This window comes from Bufo bufo, chromosome 5, assembly GCF_905171765.1.
Source record: "Bufo bufo chromosome 5, aBufBuf1.1, whole genome shotgun sequence".
Taxonomy (NCBI): Eukaryota; Metazoa; Chordata; class Amphibia; order Anura; family Bufonidae; genus Bufo; species Bufo bufo.
The window spans coordinates 425,452,853-425,474,360 of NC_053393.1; the positions used below are offsets into that span (position 1 = coordinate 425,452,853).

The following is a 21,508-nucleotide window of genomic DNA, read 5'->3' on the forward strand; positions in this document are numbered from 1 at the left end:
CGGTTTCTAAGCAATAATAAAAAAAAAGTTTACGGAAGTCTCTCCCAGGATTAAAACATGGGATATCTACATGCAAAACAATGCACTTACCACTGAGCTATAGCATTACCACATAGAGATGCATGTTTTTCTATGCTTATAAGCCAAGACACATTACTGGTGTCTTTATAATCCTATATTGTGCCTGTGAATAAAGCAGTAATATGCAGATTAGCTTTCTGAGCAGATCTCAGTGTGGTGAAGCTATAGTACATAGAGTATATGCTATGTATACACAGCTCTGCCCTCAGCATGTCTATCCCTGTCAATCAAGGGGAGGGGGAGTGTGCAGAGCACAGGGGGTGTTACACAGCCATGCTCAAAGGATTCAGCCCCGCCTTCTGGGGCTCGAAGTTCTCATTTGCATATGAGTAAAAACCCAGATATCGCTGCAGCTATTTAGCATACAGACAAAACAAAGGTATTTAAGGGGGTATTCTCATCACATACAATGGGGGTATATCGCTAGGATATGCCCCCATTGTCTGATAGGTGTGTGTCCCACATCTGGGACCCGCACCTACAAGGTGAACAGAGCGGTGAGAGCTGTGGCTGGAGGACCCTGGGTTTCCCGGGGTCCATCCACCACCAAGCGCTACACCCATACAAGTGAATGAGAGTGCACTGCGCACGCGCGGCCCCTGCTCCCATTTATTTCTATGGGGCAGATGGAAATAGCCGAGCCAGCACTCAGCGGCCCCATTGAAAGGAATGGAGGGCGGCTGCACATGCGCCTTTCTTTCATTTTCCCGCGCCGTTCTAATTGTAGGTACGGGTCCCAGAGGTGGAATCCGCACCTATCAGATAATGGGGGCATATCCTAGCGATGTGCCCCCATTGTATGTGATGGCAAATTCCCTTTTAATAAGGTTGATCCTGGTGACGGAGCCCCTCTAAGGAATTTCAAAATGATAGTCCCTGTCTATATGCCCTTTTACGGCAGTCTTGATGTCCTGGTGAGGGGGGGGGGGGGGGGGCGCCTGCTTGGAAGCCCCGTCTAAACCAAAATGCTATGTAATGGATAATTCAGGTTGCTGTATTTTAGCATCAATTTTATGGACTCATTTCTCCACCTGACCATATGTTTAATGCACCTATAGCATCATTATTGCATATCGTTTTGGTCACGAGAACCGTGGTTGTCCTGGGCACTAAAATACGTCCACATTTTGGCTGTCTGAATGAGGCCTAAGAGCAGCTTCTCAGTACTTGCCAACATTGATGAGATTTCTTTTGTACTGAAAACAGAAGATTTGCAAGTTGTAGGTGGACGCATGCAGATGGCTTTTGAATCCATTTTATGATTTTACTAGCGTGCCTTGTAATTGTACATGAAACTTAAAGACGAAAATTCTGTTAAAGAGGACATTTCATGGGTCCAGACATTATGAAACAACTACCAGGTTATGTAGGGCATAGTGCACTGATGTAATATTGCTTACTATTTTTTCTGGGCGCCGCTCCATTCGCCCGCTGTGCCCCCCAGCAGCTTTCCCGGCTAGTATGCTAATGAATCGCATCGGTACAGGGAGGAGGAGACTGCCCTGTTTCTTATTGGGCGTCTCCTTCTCCCTGGCTGTAGCGCTGTCCAATCACAGCGGAGAGAGTCACAGCCAGGGAGAAAAAAAAAACTCACCTTCACGCTCTGTGCTGTGATTGGACAGCGCTACAGCCAGGGAGAAGGAGACGCCCAATAAGAAACAGGGCAGTCTCCTCCTCCCTGTACCGATGCGATTCATTAGCATACCAGGCGGGAAAACTGCAGGGGGCACAGCGGGAAAAAATAGTAAGCAATATTTCATCAGTGCACTATGCCCTACATATCCTGGTAGTTGTTTCATAATGTCTGGACCCATGAAAAGTCTTTAAGCTTGTGCGCATATTCTGCATTTATTTGTCCTCCAGACTCTGGTTCCTCTGTGGCGTGAGTTGTTTTTTTGCTTGTGTTATGTTGGGGCTTATTATTTTAGTCAGGCAGGGCTAAGTGCAGTGAAGGGATCATGTAGACTGTAGTATCTGATGGTGTTGAGTCTGCAGGGAGTTGTCATAGCAATTAGGGCTAAAAGTAGTAGTATTAAATCTCAAGATGAGCCTTGTCTGGGATCATCTTTCAGCTGTACATTTAGATGTATCTGGAGATTAGCCTCTTACTTTCTAATAATTCATTAGGTAATTGCTTTGACTTTTATTTTGTATTCCATTTTCAAGGCTGCATCCATGATCCATCCCAAGGAAATCCCACCAGAGGCAATACTGCTGGCAGTCTACCTAGAACTACAGAATGGTAATAACGGCCCCCTCCCCCCATATTATAATATAGCATAGTGATATGTTTGAATTCCTAAAATCCACAGAGTCCGATTGTTCCTGCCACAAAACTGTAATAAAATGTGGCATTCCACAAGGAGAACAGGGAGAATCAGTCTGCTCGTTCCTATAGCAGAATCTGTCGCAGAAGTGGAGAATGGCCGTAATGATGCAACTTTTGTAATTCCACAACATTTTTTATGTAGACTAGGGCTGAGCGAACTTCAGTTTTTGAAGTTCGGGTTTACACTGAATAGCGTTATAGATTCCATTACTACTGAACATAACGCAATTCACTGACGGAGTGCATAACGGAAACTGGACGGATCCGTTATGCTGGCCATAGACTAATATTATAATGAAATGCCTCTAAAGGCATTCCGTTATGCACTCAGTCAGTGAATTGCATTATGTTCCATGGTAACGGAATCTAGAACGCAATTCAGCGTCTTTTATCTTGAATAAAGATCCTCAATTAGTTTTGCATCTATATGTGATGTGTGTACTGGATCTACCAGCCTTTCTTTCCTTCAGTATTTGCCTCTTCATGTTTAACTCCTTAAAAGGGTTTTATCACTTTAGCATTTATTATGTAGAGAAAGTTAATACAAGCCACTTACTAATATATGGTTATTGTCCATATTGCTTTCTTTGCTGGCTGGATTAATTTTTCCATCATATTATACACTGCTTGTTTCCATGGTTACAATTAGGGATCGACCGATTATTGGTTTTACCGATATTATCGGCCAATATTCAGGATTGACAGTTAACGGTATCGGCATCTATTTTGCCGATATTCCGATAACGTATGGGGAACACAGATTGCGCTGCTGACAGCGCTCTCCGTGTTCCCTCAGCAGCACAGGGGAGAAGGAAGCAGTGTCTCCCTCCCCCTGTGATGCTGCTGCCGCTGCCACCAATGAAGAGACAGTTGGGAAGAGGAGGGGAGGGGCTTTGGCCACTGCGCCACCAATGATGTTAACTTACTCATTCATTCAAATTGAACAGGAGGCGGGAGCTGGCTGCAGAATCACGACCTCTATGAGCGGTAGCTGCGATCCGCGGTAGTTAACCCCTCAGGTGCCACGGATCACAGCTACCGCTCATAGAGGTCGGGAGCCGGCTATGTGATTCTGCAGCCAGCTCCCGCCTCCTGTATATGAATAAATGAGAGATTTATCTTCATTGGTGGCGCGGTGCGCCCCCCAGTATTAATAATTGGTGGCGCAGTGCGCCCCCCAGTATTAATCATTGGTGGCGCAGTGCGCCCCCCCCCCCCAAGCCCCCCAGTATTAATCATTGGTGGTGCAGTGTGCCCCCCACCCCAGTATTAAAAACATTGGTGGCGCAGTGCGCCCCCCACCATTAATCATTGGTGGCAGTGGCCACAGAGTCCCCTCTCCCCTCCTCCTCCGATCGGAGCCCCAGCAGTGTAAGCCTGGGGCTCCGATCGGTTACCATGGCAGCAAGGACGCTATTGAAGCCCTGGCTGCCATGGTAACATCCCTGATGCTGTGTGCACAGAGCACAGAGCAGCAGGGACAGTGTGAAGTCCTATTCACCCTGATAGAGATCTATCAGGGTGAATAGGACAAGGGTTCTAGTCCCTAAGGGGGCTAAAAGTCAGTAAAAAAAAAAAACACCACCAAAATATTAAATATAAATGAAAAAAAGATTTACAAAAAAAAACCCCACTACACATTAACAATCAACATATTCATTTTCAGCAGATTTGTGTAGGATTTTTTATTTTTTTTCAAAAATGAAAATTCACAGAATATCAGTATAAATTATCGGCTATCGGCCTGAAAGTTCACAAATTATCGGTATCGGCCCTAAAAAAATCAATATCGGTCGATCCCTAGTTACAATCACCCCGCAGTCCATCATTAATGGACTTGCTTGCATACTATAAAAAAGCACTTGCCTATGTGTCCTCCTACGGTCCCGGTCACCAGAGAGGCCGCCATTTTTTTTTGTATAGTGTGCAAGCACGACCACCGCTGATGGATTACAGGGTGGTCATAACCATGGAAAGAGCAGTGTATAATTTGATGGAAAAATTAATCCAAAAAAGCAATATGGACAATCACAATACATTAGCAAGTGCCTTGTATTAACTTTCTCTACATGATAAATGCCACTTGCTGAAGGAGAGACAACCCCTTTAAGAACTAGGCCAGTTTTAATTTTTTACTACCTGGTTTCCAGAACCATAACTTTTATTATTTTTCCATGCACATAGTCGTATGAGTAAATAACCTACAACATCAAAGATAGCCTCTATATCCACAGAGAAAACCAATGGGACTGACATGTAAAAATGATTACACACATTATTAATCAAAAAAAGTAATCAGAGGACCGAAAATGACCTGATTGAAAAAGATCCAAAGAGCACAGCAAGGGGCGTAATACCAGATACAGCGATACGTGTCTTAAATTGTCTATTGTGCAAATGGTACTAAAAAGAACACCGTACTGATAAATACAATTGTATGAAAATATGCTGATCCCTAATGACTAATAACAGAAGAGAAGCAAATAAATAATTATACTAATGCACTGCCAATACCAAAAGTATAAACAGCAGATATTAGCGGTGTCGCTAAACCATGTAATAATAAGATGAATAATACTACAAAACCCCAAAATACCCGATTTGCATAATTATGCTAAATATCCATGGTTATACAGCAACATCGCAAACACATAATAGCGTATATATTGATAATAAATCAGACACCTGCAGGTATAGAGGGATATGTCCTAAAAATATCAAAGATGGGAATTAATATTCAAATAGGGCATACCCTGAGACATGGTCCACTGAAAAAAAGGTGACACACTTCGAGGTGTCTGTGCCTGGGGCGGCATTCCAGTTTTTCAGCGGACCATGTCTCGGGGTATGCCCTATATGAATTAGAATTGCCTTTTCATTGACATCGCTGTAAAAGGTCTAGTTTTATGCAAGAAATTATTTTTTTTGCTGTTATTTCACATTGAATAACCTGTTAAATGAGTTGTTCAGGTTATTTCAGTCGTATAGATACCGAACAAGTGTATTTTTTATTTTTGCTTTTACTTCAAGTATGCCCATTAAAATGTATTTTATGAAAAAAAATATCAGTTTTTTGTTTGCAAGCTTTTTTAAAATTTGTTTTTCATTAAATGTTTTATAATCCCATTAAAGAATTACTGGATTACAAAATTATTTTATACTTCTGATGTATTAGCATACTTTGTAGGTCCCCAGGGCTGACTGCAGAGGTCTTACCCAGTCTCTGATCAGATAACTGGGACCCAATCAAGGAGGTTAAATCCCCTTTGATCATGCTGCAGTCACATACTGTGGCAATCAAAGGGTTAACAGTTGGGAGTGGCGCTACAAAAGGCTGCTCTAAGATCCGGAGCTGTTAGTTAAGGTTCATTCATAGAGCAGGAGCGCTCGCAGAAGTGCTCCGCTCCCTCTAAAACAGCCACGACAAGAGACAGCGGGTGGTTATTAAAGGGTTAACAAAGTCACGTGATGTATAAGACAATTGTCACAGAATCAGTTATTGAAAATGTTCCAGTGAATTGATCCTTTAAAAACAGCTAGTTTGGGGAATGCCACAACTAAAGATGTCAGATGGGGCGTCCTTGTGTTGAAATATGCCATCCGTATTTTGGGGGGCACGCTGTGGTTGGTTGTTTTCTCCTCTTCCATTTAGTCCCATTCACTTCACTTTGTGATAACAATTGCAGTTGAAAGGCTCACAAAACCTCTAGTTGTGAAAATATCAGATACACAAGCAAAAGTGAAAAAATAATAAAAATGCTACAGCACCACAGATTGCATGAGTAAATACAGCAGCATTTGGCATCAGTCGGAAGCTTGATAAAGGCTGAGAAGGGTAAAAAAAAAAATTATTGTAATAGCAAATATCAAAATCTAGAATTTGAGCTTCAGGGGACTTGATTGGACCTTCGTGCTGCACCGTGGAGTAGACTGAAGGCCAGATGAGTAATGAGATGTATTGCTTTCTCTGCTCTTACTACTCTTTTTATCTCTTCTAGGCAATACCCAGCTGGCTTTGCAAATCATCAAAAGAAACCAACTTCTACCGTCTGTTAAAATCATGTCGGATCTTCGAAAGAAACAGTTATTCCAGCCCATCCATCAGCCGATGCAGCCAATTCAGATGCCCGCGTTCACCACCGTTCAAAGGAAATGATGTATGCCTTTCATAGGACTGTCAGCTGAAATGCTACAAACCTCTACCAGTTCATCAATAAATGGCATATTGGACTTTTTCTGGCATACCTTGGCATTTTTTTTAATATTTGTAGCAAAATGAATCTTAAGCGTGATGGATTTAATCCTTGCTGAGCCACGACGTTCCCAATCTTTTTTAGATCTAATGAATAATTTATCAGTCATGGCAATAAAAACCTTCCAGGAGATGTCTTCAGAAAGAATGAGGTTTCTAGAACATGAAAACAGGACGGGATCCTCTTATCTGTAAACGCTGTACTGAAAAAGTGAATGATTTTATACAGAACATAAGTGGGAACACTTAGGCTACCTGCACACGTTGCGGAACACACACACGTGTTTTTTCCGGCAGCGTAGTATAGTCCGAGTAAAGTGTATGAGATTACACAAGTCTCATGTGCACTTTGCGGATTCTTTCCGTGCAGAAAGTGACCTGCAGTGCAGATTTCCAAATCTTTAGCATGTCAATTATGATTGCGGTTTGCAGATTTCACCCTTTTCAATGGATGCAGCAAAACCGCATCAAATCCGCAATTAGAAATTACGTATTTTGGTGTGGATATTGTGTAAAAACGCGCATAAATCCAGATGGAAATTCGTGCGTGCAGGTGGCCTAATGTTGGGGAAAAATAGCACTAAAGTGTTAAGTGCATAGTGTGCAGTTAAACGGATTCAGTCACCAGGTTTATGTTACTCGTTCTGAGGGCACCATAAACTGGTGACAAAGACCCTGATTCAGCCGCTGGGTTACTTTGTTTCATGCTGTACTTTTTTTTAAAACTATTGAGCAGCTGCTCTGGGACCCGAAGACTCGAGTCCTGGTATTCATGAGCTGCTAATCAGCAGCAGCTCATGAATATCAAGGACTACAAAGCACATGCATTACATTGAGTGGGCTTCCAGCGCTCGGGAACCGCTGCAGCTGCTCATCAATAATTTTAAGAAAACAACTTCAGAAAACAAAGGAAGTGGCCCTACAATATTATATATAATAAATATATATATATATATATATATATATGTGTGTGTGTCTCTGCACAAAGCAAAGTATATGGCCCTGCAATATTACCAGGGTCTCTGCACAAAGCAAAGTATATGGCCCTGCAATATTACCAGGGTCTCTGCACAAAGCAAAGTATATGGCCCTGCAATATTACCAGGGTCTCTGCACAAAGCAAAGTATATGGCCCTGTAATATTACCAGGGACTCTGCACAAAGCAAAGTATATGGCCCTGCAATATTACCAGGGTCTCTGCATAAGGGCTCGTTCACACAACCATTGGTGGTCCCGTATTGCGAATCCGCAATACACGGGCACCGTTCTGTTGTCATTCCGCATCATGGATGCGGACCCATTCATTTCAATGGGTCTGCAAATCCAGAGAATCGGAACGGAACACTACGGAAGCACTACGGAGTGCTTTCTGGAGTTCCTTGCCTCCGCACTGCAAAAAGATAGAACATGCTCTATCTTTTTGCGGAACCCATTGAAGTGAATGGATCTACGATCCCCATGCGCCTGCCCAACGGAAGGTGCCCGTGCATTGAGGACCGCAATTTGCGGTTCACAGCACGGGCAAGGGACACCAACGGTCGTGTGAACGAGCCCTAAAGCAAAGTATGTGGCCCTACAATATTACCAGGTACTCTGCACAAAGCAAAGTATGTGGCCCTACAATATATATACAGTTGCAAGAAAAAGTATGTGAACCCTTTGGAATGATATGGATTTCTGCACAAATTGGTCATAAAATGTGATCTGATCTTCATCTAAGTCACAACAATAGACAATCGCAGTCTGCTTAAACTAATAACACACAAAGAATTAAATGTTACCATGTTTTTATTGAACACACCATGTAAACATTCACAGTGCAGGTGGAAAAAGTATGTGAACCCTTGGATTTAATAACTGGTTGAAGCTCCTTTGGCAGCAATAACTTCAACCAAACGTTTCCTGTAGTTGCAGATCAGACGTGCACAACGGTCAGGAGTAATTCTTGACCATTCCTCTTTACAGAACTGTTTCAGTTCAGCAATATTCTTGGGATGTCTGGTGTCGCTTTCTTGAGGTCGTGCCACAGCATCTCAATCGGGTTGAGGTCAGGACTCTGACTGGGCCACTCCAGAAGGCGTATTTTGTCCTGTTTAAGCCATTCTGTTGTTGATTTACTTCTATGCTTTGGGTCGTTGTCCTGTTGCAACACTCATCTTCTGTTGAGCTTCAGCTGGTGGACAGATGGCCTTAAGTTCTACAAAATGTCTTGATAAACTTGGGAATTCATTTTTCCTTCGATGATAGCAATCCGTACAGGCTCTGACGCAGCAAAGCAGCCCCAAACCATGATGCCCCCACTACCATACGTCACAGTTGGGATAAGATTTTGATGTTGGTGTGCTGTGCCTCTTTTTCTCTACACATAGTGTTGTGTGTTTCTTCCAAACAACTCAACTTTGGTTTCATCTGTCCACAGAATATTTTGCCAGTACTGCTGTGGAACATCCAGGTGCTGTTGTGCAAACTGTAAACGTGCAGCAATGTTTTTTTGGACAGCAGTGGCTTCCTCTGTGGTATCCTCCCATGAAATCCATTCTTGTTTAGTGTTTTACATATCGTAGATTCGCTAACAGGGATGAACTCTCATCACTGTTTAAAAAGTGTAACCACATATCCTCAGATATTGTATAGTACCAGGCAGTCTCTTATTTCAGGCTGAAGCTCAGGGGGGGTGTCCTTTCTGTTACAGCTGGTGGAAGTTGAAGCATGGAACTGAGCATGTGCTTCCATCTCAGTGACCTGGACAAAACATTTTGAAAAAGAGCAAACAGCAGGTGGCACTATACAGATATCAGTGATTAACACAGCGGATATAGTAAATTTTTAATTGCATGTAATTAGAAACCTATTCCGATCCAGGTGCTGGTTTAGAAAATGTAGAATATTTTTCGTCGGACAACCCCTTTAGGGCTGAGTCCACACTTTGGTTATTTGGTCAGTAATTTCGATCATTTATTGTGAGCCAAAGCCAGGTGTGGGTCAGAAAGACAGAATAGGTGCAAATACCTGATCTCTGAGTAGGCTTCACTACTGGTTTTGGCTCTCAATAAGGCCTCATGCACACGACCGTGCTGTGTTTTGCGGTCTGCAAATTGCGGATCCGCAAAACACAGATGCCGTCCATGTGCGTTCCACAATTTGCAGGACTAGTAACATAGTATATAAGGCCGAAAAAAGACATTTGTTCATCCAGTTCAGCCTGTTATCCTGCAAGTTGATCCAGCGGACGGCAAAAAAACCTCTGGGAGGTAGAAGCCAATTTTCCTCACTTAAAGGGAGTCTGTCACCACTATATGACCATATACAGCACTTGCATGGCGCTGTAGCACACCTATACATAATTATAATGGTACCTTTGTTATTTACTTTAGAGATCCAGAAGCAGGAAAAACGCAGTTTATTTCATATGCAAATGAGCGCGCCCTCCTATTCCCTTGTATCATCCCTAGGTCCGGCTGAGATCCCGCACCTGTGCACTGCTTCGCCGGCTGGCGCATCCGCACTCATTGAATTGATGCCGTACCCAAAATGGGCATTGCATTGTGCATGCCCCGGCCCGGTAAAGCAGTGCGCAGGCGCGGGATCTCGGCCGGACCTAGGGATGATGAAAGGGAATAGGAGGGCGGGAAAAGGAAGAGGCTGGGGGAGGAGTAACGGTTAAAAAGGCAGAGCAGCCTGGGCTCCTACACACTGAACACCGCCCCAGGTAAGTGCTGTATATGGTCATATAGTGGTGACAGACTCCCTTTAACGGGGAAAAAATTCCTTCCCGACTCGAATCAGGCAATCAGAATAACTCCCTGGATCAACGACCCATCTCTTTTAGCTATAGCCTGTAATATTATTACACTCCAGAAATGCATCCAGGCCCTTCTTGAACTCTTTTTATTAAACTCACCATCACCACCTCCTCAGGCAGAGAGTTCCATAGTCTCACTGCTCTTACCGTAAAGAATCCTCTTCTATGTTTGTGTACAAACCTTCTTTCCTCCAGACACAGAGGATGTCCCCTCGTCACAGTCCTGGGGATAAAGAGTGATGATGGGAGAGATCTTTGTACTGACCCCTGATATATTTATACATAGTAATTAGATCTCCCCTCAGTCGTCTTTTTTCTAAAGTGAATAACCCTAATTTTGACTGTAGTTCCCTCATTCCAATTATTACTTTAGTTGCCCTCCTCTGGACCCTCTCCAGCTCTGCTATGTCTGCCTTGTTCACAGGAGCCCAGAACTGTACACAGTACTCCATGTGTGGTCTGACTAGTGATTTGTAAAGTGGTAGGACTATGTTCTCATCACAGGCACCTATGCCCATAATAGAAATGCCTATTCTTGTCTGCAAAACGGACAAGAATAGAACATGTTAAAAAAAATATATAAAAATTGCGGGGCCATGGAACGGAGCAACAGATGCAGACAGTACACGGAGTGCCATCTGCACCTTTTTTTCGGCCCCATTGAAGTGAATGAGACAATGTTTGTGTGCATGAGGCCTTACTGATTGAAATAACTGAAGTGTGAACTCAGCCTAAGGTTACATGCACACGACCACGCAGTGTTTTGCGGACCTGCAAAACATGGATGCCGGCCATGTGCTCCGCAATTTCCCGCCCATTATAGAAGTGCCTAGTCTTGTCTGCAAAACTGACAAGAATAGAACATGTTCTAATTTAATATTTGTTTTTTTTCTGCGGGGCCACGGAACGGAGCAATGGATGCGGACAGCACACTGAGTGCTGTCCCCATCTTTTCACCCCCATTGAAGTGAATGGGTCCACATCCAAGCCGCAAAAACTGCGCTTTGGATGCGGATCAAAACAACGTTCGTGTGCACGAGGCCTAAGTTAGATGGATTGCCATTGTTGGGCAAGCCACATGATCCAAAGGCAAAATCAACCGTTATTTATAATTTTAAAAAAAAGCCACACAACATGCCACGCTATTCTTCCAGTCAAAATGACTGAAGCCAAAAAGGGACCCCCTTATCAAAGGGGCCCAACAAGCACTGTACGGATCGGCCATGTGACACATGAGCGCAGCTCTGTGGCAGTGATATATAGAAGTTTGTTTTAAATATAGACTCTGGTTCGGTTTTTTGCTGCTTTTTTATTAAGGATCCTCGTAGTACAACCTTTGTAGGAAGATGCTTTTGGCCAGTACAGCTCCCACAAGGTTATTGACCCCGGTTTTCCAGACTCTTGGACAGAAAATCTGTTTAATTGCACAAGTAAGGAGCTTTGCACTTCAACTGTAGGACAATCCTTCTAGGAAATGCAGAGCTCAAATACATTCATGTGAACAAACCCATAAAGAACTGGCTAAGGGGCCCTTTCACACAGGCAGAAGACCTGGAATAAACGCTTCTGCGAACGATCATTGCGCCGTGTAAACCACCTCACAAACAAGCATTTGTTTGCATCACATTGGCCCCATATATAAGCGGGGGATGTGCTGCTGACAAATGACCATGTTACCTATCATGTGTCCACATGGTAAATGTGCTGAATTATATGTTAGATGTGCAGATGGACAATCTTCTATTATCGATCTGCTCTGGTTACCAGGCAGAATGTGTGGGAAAGGACCATGGATGATGGTGCAGAGACTTTAACAACAATTATAGTGGATATCTGAAAGTCAACAAAAGATTCTGATAATAGTGTAAAAAAAAAAAAACGAAATAAGGGCGAGTTCACATCAGCGTTATAGATTCAGTTTTTGTTTTCCGTTATAACTGAAAATAACGGAAACTATAAGACGAAAGTCAAAATGGAAGCCTTTAAAAGGCATTCCGTTTTGATCCGTCATAATAGAAGTCTATGGGAATCATAACGGATCCGTCTGGTTTCCGTTATGCAGAACGGAAATAAAAGTGCTGTCGAGAGGACTTTGTTTTCAGTTTTGCATAACGGGAACCAGACGGATCCGTTATGATTCCCATAGACTTCTGTTATGACGGATCAAAACGGAATGCCTTTTAAAGGCTTCCATTTTGACTTTCGTCTTATGGATTCCGTTATTTTCCGTTATAACAAAAACGGAATCCATAACGCTGATGTGAACTCGCCCTTATTTTTTTTTTTTTTTTTTTACACTATTATCAGAATCTTTTGTTGACTTTCAGATATCCACTATAATTGCCTTTTAAAGGCTTTTGTTTGGCATTCCATCATAATACAAGTCTATGGGCAACATAACTGATCTGTCCTGGTTCTCGTTACGCAGGACGGATCCGTTATGCTGCCCATAGACTTGTATTATGAAGGATCAAAACGGAATGCCTCTTAAAGGTTTCCGTTTTGACTTCAGTCTTATGACTAATGGAAAACAAAACCGAATTCATAACGCTGATGTGAACCCGCCCTAAGCAGTACTTACCTGCTTCATCTAGGCCAGGCATGCTCAACCTGTAGCCCTCCAGCTGTTGCAAAACTACAACTCCCATCATTCCCTGGCAGCCTACAGCTATCATCCTACAGAAGGGCGGCAAGCATTCTAGGCAATATCTAACAATTTTTTTCTGTGCCAGGCAACCAATTCCTATATCGGAGGAGGTCACCATACATCTCTTTTTTTTTTTTTCTCCAATCTGGCCTACCTAGCGAATGTCCCCTGAACAACCAGTACATTATAGGTACTGGGGAAAGGCATTGGGATGCAGCATTGTTGGAGGTTCTGCTATCAAAACCAGGCTATAGAAGGGACTTCAAATGTTTAGCCACTGAGAAGTGGGGTTGCCCCTTTCAGGGCGGGTGCTCCGCTTTTAGGCAGGGGTAGCCAAGAGAGAACTCAGGGACAGCTGGCTTGACTCCAATAAAAACACACTTCTCAGGTGGAACCAGGAGGGACTATTCGATCTCCAATGAAAGTGGAATACTGAACCTGTGGACATTCTACATCGTTATCCATCTGGAGACATCAAGCCTGGTAGAACTGTGAGTAAAGATGGGCTGGGTGTGAAACACACTTATGCCCAATCTTAGCTCCTTAAGTCAATATAATTGATGTTCAGATTGTGATACCGGACCTAATATGATTAATTAAATAATTTTTTGGATTAAGTGTGGGATTTTAGTTGATAGTAAAAGGTTATTTTTTAAAACGGGTTATTGTTTCAATTCTGTGGTCCATTTTTTAGACCCTATATTGCGTAATCAGGGATTCAGGTCCATTATCATTATTAATATAGACATCAAGCTCTTATTTATTTTTTACACATGTAGTTACCTTGAATAAAAAAAAGTTGGAACAACTTTTAGTCTGCAATCTTTATTCCCTCATTCATATTCAGACCCCATTATATTCAGTTTGGTACCTACTTTCAGACATTTCTCATATTGATGTGTCTCTCTCAGTAATACATGCTGGATCTGTGTGCCTAGGATTCTGCTGTCTTCCCCTGCAAACTGCCTTGTGTATGCTTTCCTTCACATCCACAGCCTGCATAAGCTGCCCTGCTTGGATTCTCTTACCCCCCCCCCCCCCCCCCCCCCCAAGTTGTGGAGCACCTGCCCGTGATCAACCTCCTCCTCCTGGCCAAAAAGTGGGGCGGGTGCTGGATAAATCTAAAAAGTCGCAAATTGTGTCCCAAAATGTCACTTGCAACAAAATGTGCAGCTCTTCTATGCCAGAAAACTGAGCTAGAGCTAATATAAATGACCCGCAGTATGCTCTGTTATTCCCTGAAAAGTTGTTAAAAGGGGATGTCAACACAACGCAACCTATTGTTATTAAACTTTTTTTTTTTTTTTTTCCCAGATCATATCTATTAAAAAAAAAAATCTTGCAGTTTTCACATTGGCCACTAGCCTAAAAATATGTTGAAACTTCCTGGTCTTAATAAAGCTCCTGCTCTGGTGGTGGATCCACAGAAGTTATGAAGAGGCACCAAAAATACGCCTAATATAGGCATATTTTGGGTTAATAAATGAACCCCAAATGTTCTAACCCCTCAAACTCTACTACTTTTCTCAGAATGCTGTCCTTCATTTTCTTGCAGGATCTTCACAGATTCTTACCTTGTAAATTTTCAGTACCATCCGAAATTTCATGTTCAGATCCAATTTACAAGACTGTATTTTTGCTCCATATCCAATCCACATTTTTTGCGGATTGGATGTGGACCCATTCCTTTCAATAGGGCTGCAAAAGACGCACAAAGGATTTTTATTTTCATTCTAAATTAACAGATCTCAGAAGGAAATGACTAAAATGGATGACAAATATGCATAAATGAGCATAACGGATGCTTAAAATGCAGGATCCATTTTACTCTTTATTTTTCTGTTCTTCTGACGGATCAGATGAATGGAAAAATAAACAGTGATGTGAACACCTGATCTATATTGCACACTGTAAACTCTCACTAATGTACTGTGTCTGTTCATTTTGTACTTTTTATCAAATTCACCTATGAAGTGGACAATTTTTGGTGCCACTAACTCCTTAATGTATCTGGATTTATTTACATAGTTACATACGGTAGTTAATACGGTTAAAAAATATACATAAGTCCATCAAGTTCAACCAAGGGATGGGTGGGGATGCGAATCCCAGAAGTAAGTGAGACTCAGATTTCTACACATTTCCATAAGCATTAATGTCATATACTTTCAAGAATTCATCTAAACCATTTTTAAACTGTCCACTGTTCCTGCTGTGACCACATCCTGAGTCGAGATGGCCTTGCTGTTCGCCCAACGGTTGTTTCACGGCGAACTTTGCTCGTTCGCAGGTCGACGAACGGGCGAACATATGGCGATGTCCGCTGGCGCCATATTCTTTTACATTGTGAAGAACTTTGACCCATGACACATCCATCAGGTGGTACAGGACAGCCAATTGAGACGTTTCCGCACATGGACATACCCCCTACCTTATAAATAAACCTAATCCAGCCGCCATTTTACATTCAGTCTTTTGCCAGTGTAGGGAGAGGTTGCTGTGTGGAGCAGGGACAGATTGTTAGAGACACCAAACGCTATCAAATAGGTCCACAAAAGTCCTTTTAAGGACTGGTATAAGTGTGCTATCGATAGGTGGGACTTACTGAGGGGTGTAATATACTTATAATATACTTTCTAACATAGAAATTATATTATAGTGCATTTGTATTGTGCAGCAGTTGTGTGCGGTTCTGCTGAGATACTGCAGGTATATAGAGGAACAAACGCTATTGCAACAAATAATTTCAACTGGTGTGATATACCAGTTGCCCCCCCAAAAAAGTGATTGAGGCAGGGGCGTGATATACCAATAATATATTTTCTATATAGTGCATTTGGGTAGTGCAGAATTTGTTTGCGGTTCTGCTGAGATACTGCAGCTATACAGAGGAACAAACACTATTGGAACAAATAGTTTCAACTGGTGTGATATACCAGTTGCCCCCCAAAAAAAACTGATTGAGGTAGGGGTGTGATACAGAAGTATTTGAACACCCTGCGATTTTGCAAGTTCTCCCACTTAGAAATCATGGAGGGGTCTGAAATTCACATTGTAGGTGCATTCCCACTCTGAGAGACAGAATTTAAAAAAATAAAAATAAATCAGGAAATCACATTGTATGATTTTTAAAGAATGTATTTGTCTTTCCCTGCTGAACATAAGTATTTGAACACCTGAGAAAATCAGTGTTAATATTTGGTACAGAAGCCTTTGTTTGCAATTACAGAGGTCAAACATTTCCTGTAGTTCTTGACCAGGTTTGCACACACTGCAACAGGGATTTTGGCCCACTCCCCCACATAGATCTCCTCTAGATCTGTCAGGTTTCGGGGCTGTCACTGAGCAACAAGGAGCTTCAGCTCCCTCCAAAGATGCTCTATTAGATTTAGGTCTTGGAGACTGGCTAGGCCACTCCAGAACCTTGATATGCTTCTTACGGAGCCGCTCCTTGGTTATCCTGGCTGTGTGCTTCGGGTCGTTGTCATGTTGGAAGACCCAGCCACGACCCATCTTCAACGCTCTGACTGAGGGAAGGAGGTTGTTGCTCAAAATCTCACAATAAATGGCCCCATTCATCCTCTCCTTAATACAGTGCAGTCGTCCTGTCCCCTTCGCAGAAAAGCACCCCCAAAGCATGATGTTACCACCCCCATGCTTCACAGTAGGGATGGTGTTCTTGGGATGCAACTCATCCTTCTTTTTTCTCCAAACACGATGAAGTTTAGACCAAAAAGTTGTACTTTGGTATTATCTGACCACATGACTTTCTCAGATGGTCATTGGCAAACTTAAGACAGGCCTGGACATGGAATGACTTGAGCAGGGGAACCTTCCGTGCAATGCCTGATTTTAAACCATGATGTGGTAGTGTTCTACTGACAGTGACCTTTGAAACTGTGGTCCCAGCTCTCTTTATGTCATTGACCAGCTCCTCCCTTGTAGTTCTGGGCTGATTCCTCACCTTTCTTATTATCAGTGATACCCCACGAGGTGAGATCTTGCATGGAGCCCCAGTCCAAGGGAGACTGACAGTCGTCTTTAGCCTCTTCCATTTTCTAACAATTGCTCCAACAGTTGATCTATTTTCACCAAGCTGCTTGGCAATTGCCCCATAGCCCATTCCAGCCTTGTGGAGGTCCACAATAGTGTCTTTTGACAGCTCTTTGGTCTTACCCATGGTAGTAGTTGGTGTCTGACTGACTGTGGGTTGGACAGGGGTCTTTAAAGAGCTCAGACAGGTGCTACTAAGTTAGATTAGTGAGTGGAGTAGAGGTGGACTTTTTAAAAGGCACAGTAACGGTTCTTTGAGAGCCAGAATTCTTTCTGTTTCTCAGGTGTTTAAAAACTTATGTTCAGCAGTGCAAGACAAATAAATTCTTTAAAAATCATACAATGTGATTTCCTGAATTTTTTTTAAAAATTCTGTCTCTCAGAGTGGGAATGCACCTACAATGTGAATTTCAGACCCCTCCATGATTTCTAAGTGGGAGAACTTGCAAAGCCGCAGTGTGTTCAAATACTTCTGTTCCTCACTGTATACCAATAATATACTTTCTATATAGTGCATTTGGGTAGTGCAGCATTTGTTTGTGGTTCCACTGCGTTACCGCAGCTACACAGAGTGACAAACGCTATTGGAACAAATAATTTCTACTGGTGTGATATACCAATTGCCCCTCCAAAAAACTGATTGAAACAGGGGTGTGATATACAGTTGTGTTCAAAATAATAGCAGTGTGTTTAAAAAATTGAATAAAGCTCAAAATCCTTCTAATAGCTTTTATTCCCATACACACAAATGCATTGGGAACACTACATATTCTATTCCAAATCAAAACATGAGGAAAAATATATCAAATTTGTGTTGTTCCTCTAATAAAAATTGAAGAAAAGTGAATATTAGACTGTTCAAAAAAATAGCAGTGTTTGTATTCTTCTTTACAAACTCAAACATTCACTATATAAACTGAAAAAATGCATTTTCTCTTTAGCTTAAGGCAGCATGACCTCTTCAAGTATTTTGATGTATTCAAACGGATTCATGATCAATGGTATAAATAGGCCCAACACCGTAGTATGAGAAACATCCCCCTATCATGATGCTTGCGCACCATGCTTCACTGTCTTCACAGTGTACTATGGCTTGAATTCAGTGTTTAGGGGTCGTCTAACAAACTGTCTCCGGCCACTAGGCCCAAAAAGAACAATCTTACTTTCATCAATCCACAAAATGTTGCACCATTTCTCTTTAGGCCGGTCAATGTGCTCTTTGGCAAATTGTAAGCTCTTCAGCACTTGTCTTTTTTTCAACAGTAGGACTTTGCGGGGGCTTCTTGCAGATAGTTTGGCTTCACATAGGTGTCTTCTAATTGTAACAGTACTCACAGGTAACTTTAGACCTTCTTTGATCTTCCTGGAGCTGATTGTTGGCCGTGCCATTTTGGCGAATTCTTCTATCCATTCGAATGGTCGTTTTTTTCACTTTCTTCCACATCTTTCAGGTTTTGGTTGCCATTTTAAGGCTACTTTCACACTACCGTTCAGAGTGGGTCCGTCTGGTATCTGCTCAGACGGATCCGCTCATATAATGCAGACTTGGGATCCGTTCAGAACGGATCCGTCTGCATTATATTCTAGAAAAAATTCTAAGCGTGAAAGTAGCTTCAGACGGATCCGTCCAGACTTTACATTGAAAGTCAATGGGGGACGGATCCGTTTGAAAATTGAGCCATACTGTGTCAACTTCAAACGGATCCGTCCCCATTGACTTACATTGTAAGTCTGGACGGATCCGCTTGCCTCCGCACGGCCAGGCGGACACCCGAACGCTGCAAGCAGCATTCAGGTGTCCGATTGCTGAGCGGAGTGGAGGCTGAACGCTGCCAGACTGATGCATTCTGAGCGGATACGCGTCCACTCAGAATGCATTAGGGCAGTACGGATGCGTTCGGGGCCGCTTGTGAGAGCCTTCAAGCGGACACCCGAACGCTAGTGTGAAAGTAGCCTAAAGCATTTGCGATCATTTTAGCTGAGCAGCCTATCATTTTCTGCACTTCTTTAGATGTTTTCCCCTCTCCAATCAACTTTTTAATCAAGGTACGCTGTTCTTCTGAACAATGTCTGAAACAACCCATTTTCCTCAGAATTTCAGAGAGAAATGCACTGTAACCAGCATGTATAACATTTACTGCCTTCCTTCCTTAAATAAGGGCAATAATTGCCACCTGTTTTTCAAAGAATGAATGACCTCACTAATTAAACTCCACACTGCTATTATTTTGAACATGCCCATTTCAAAAGTGATTCAATTACACAGAATCAGCAGCATGCATCTCATGACTGTTGGATTTCTATTACTCTACTACACCTGCTAGTAAATTATTTGCCATGTAAAAATATCATTTCTACCAAAAACAGTGATTGATCAGGTTAGTGATGTCTGACTGCTATTATTTTGAACTGTACCTTCTTCCACAAATACTGCTCTTCTATAGGGAATTTGTCACAGGGTCATTTTGAAAATGACAGGCAGAGGAAGAGGCAGGCCATTCGGCAAGGGTGGTAGGGGGTCGGGCAGGTGCACCAGGCGGAGCCTAAGTGGGAAGTTGCAGAAGGTGCGTGCGATTACGTCAAAGGACGCACCAGAGTTGGTTGAGTGGCTCACTCAGTCTTCCGCTTCTGCACCCTCTTCTGTATGCACCCCCTTCTGTATGCACCCCCCAAAGACACCACCTCCACCACCATATCCCCTTCGCTTGATTCAGAGGAATTATTTTCCCATCCATTCTAAGACCTTACTGATGCGCAGACATTCTTGGCATCGGATCAGGAAGAGGAGGTACCCATATAAGCCCAAGGAGGGTGGTCCCCGCTGTTGCTGCCTACTCCGAGATCTCTAATGTCAGTGGTGTTGAAGGCGACGATGATGACGTGTCGATGGACGTCACGTAGGTGCCCACAAGAGAGGAAGAGGAGTTCAGAGGGAGAGACGGAGCAGCAGATAGGGAGGAGAAGCAGGCAGAACTTACAGTGCACAGGAGGCAAAAAGCAAACTGCTAATGTATCTGGAACGAGACATCCACCCAGTGGGAGCAACACTCCCGGCGCTCCATGTCCTGCCTCTTCTTCTTCTCCTCCCATTTGTCCTCCACTCCACCTTCCACCGCGCCGTCGTCGTGTTCATCTGGCAAAAGGCAGGCTTCCGTGGCCCAAATATTTGAGTGTAAAAAGATGATGACGCCAGATAACCCTCTTGCCCAACGGCTGACTGCCGGCTTGTCGGAACTGCTAGCCCACCAACTACTGCCATATAAACTGGTTGACTCGGAGGCCTTTAGAAAATTTGTGGCCATTGGCACACCGCAATGAAAGGTCCCCGGAAGGAAATATTTCTCCCAGAAGGGCATCCCGGAGCTATATGGCCACGTTCAGCGGCAAGTGAATGTATCTCTTGCACACAGTGTCGGTGCCAAGATACATCTAAATCACAGACACGTGGTCTAGGAAACACGGGCAGGGAAGGTACATAACTTTTACTGCCCACTGGGTGAACCTTCGGTCGGCTGTCAAGCATGCAACCCGTGGCACCCGTGTGGATTTGGTGTTACCGCCACGGATTGCATGCAGGCCTGCCTCTTCTTCTCCTTCTCCATCCTTCGTCTTCTCCTCGGCTGACTCCTCCTTTTCCACTGCTACCGCCTCTTCCGCTGCGCCCCCCCAAGCAACCCAGAACCTATTCGAAGTGCCAGGTGAGACATTTCCATGCTGTGCTGCGGCTGTTGTGCCTGGTAGCCAAGAGCCACACCGGTCCTGCACTCCTTTCAGCTTTGCGGTCACAGGCCGATCAGTGGCTAATCCCGCTCAATTTGACAGTTGGTAAAGTGGTGTGCGACAACGGTGCCAATCTGCTGAGCACGCTGAAACAGGGCAAAATGACACACATGCCGTGCATTGAACACATCCTGAACTTAGTCGTGCAGCGATTCGTTACCAAAAACCCAGGGGTCAAGGACGTCTTGCGGCAGGCCAGGAAAATCTCTGGCCATTTTAGAAGATCTTACACGACCATGGCTCGCCTTGCTGACGTTCAGCGGCGACACCACCTGCCCGTCTGATTTGTGACTGCCCGATGCGTTGAACTCCACCTTGTGCATGCTTGATAGGCTGCTCCAGCAGAAACATGCAGTTAACGACTACCAGTACAAACTCTGAGGCAGGACAGGTTCTGGGGAGCTTGTTTTTTTTCTCCCCTGCACCAGTGGCTGCTCATGAGCAACGCATGCAGACTTCTGCAGCCATTTGATGAAATCACCAAACTGGTCAGTCGCAGCCAGGGCACCATCGGTGACATCGTACCTTACGCCATCTTTTTGGAGCGTGCATGCCGGATGAAT

The 21,508-nt window shown here is 43.5% G+C and overlaps 1 protein-coding gene and 1 long non-coding RNA gene across 3 annotated transcripts in view; one reads left to right on the plus strand and one right to left on the minus strand.

Annotated features, from left to right (window-relative positions):
• Positions 1-6,645, plus strand: part of CNOT10 (CCR4-NOT transcription complex subunit 10) — a 79,169-nt gene extending 72,524 nt beyond the window's left edge. For both annotated transcript variants that reach the window (XM_040433391.1, XM_040433392.1), the window contains 2 exons: positions 2,248-2,323; positions 6,409-6,645. In XM_040433391.1, the coding sequence (XP_040289325.1) occupies positions 2,248-2,323; positions 6,409-6,566 (234 nt within the window). In that variant the 3' untranslated portion in view covers positions 6,567-6,645. The remainder of the gene's footprint in view (positions 1-2,247; positions 2,324-6,408) is intronic.
• LOC121002090 overlaps positions 1-21,508 on the minus strand; it is a 432,454-nt gene that overhangs the window by 218,453 nt on the left and 192,493 nt on the right. The gene's annotated exons all lie outside the window — the stretch shown is intronic.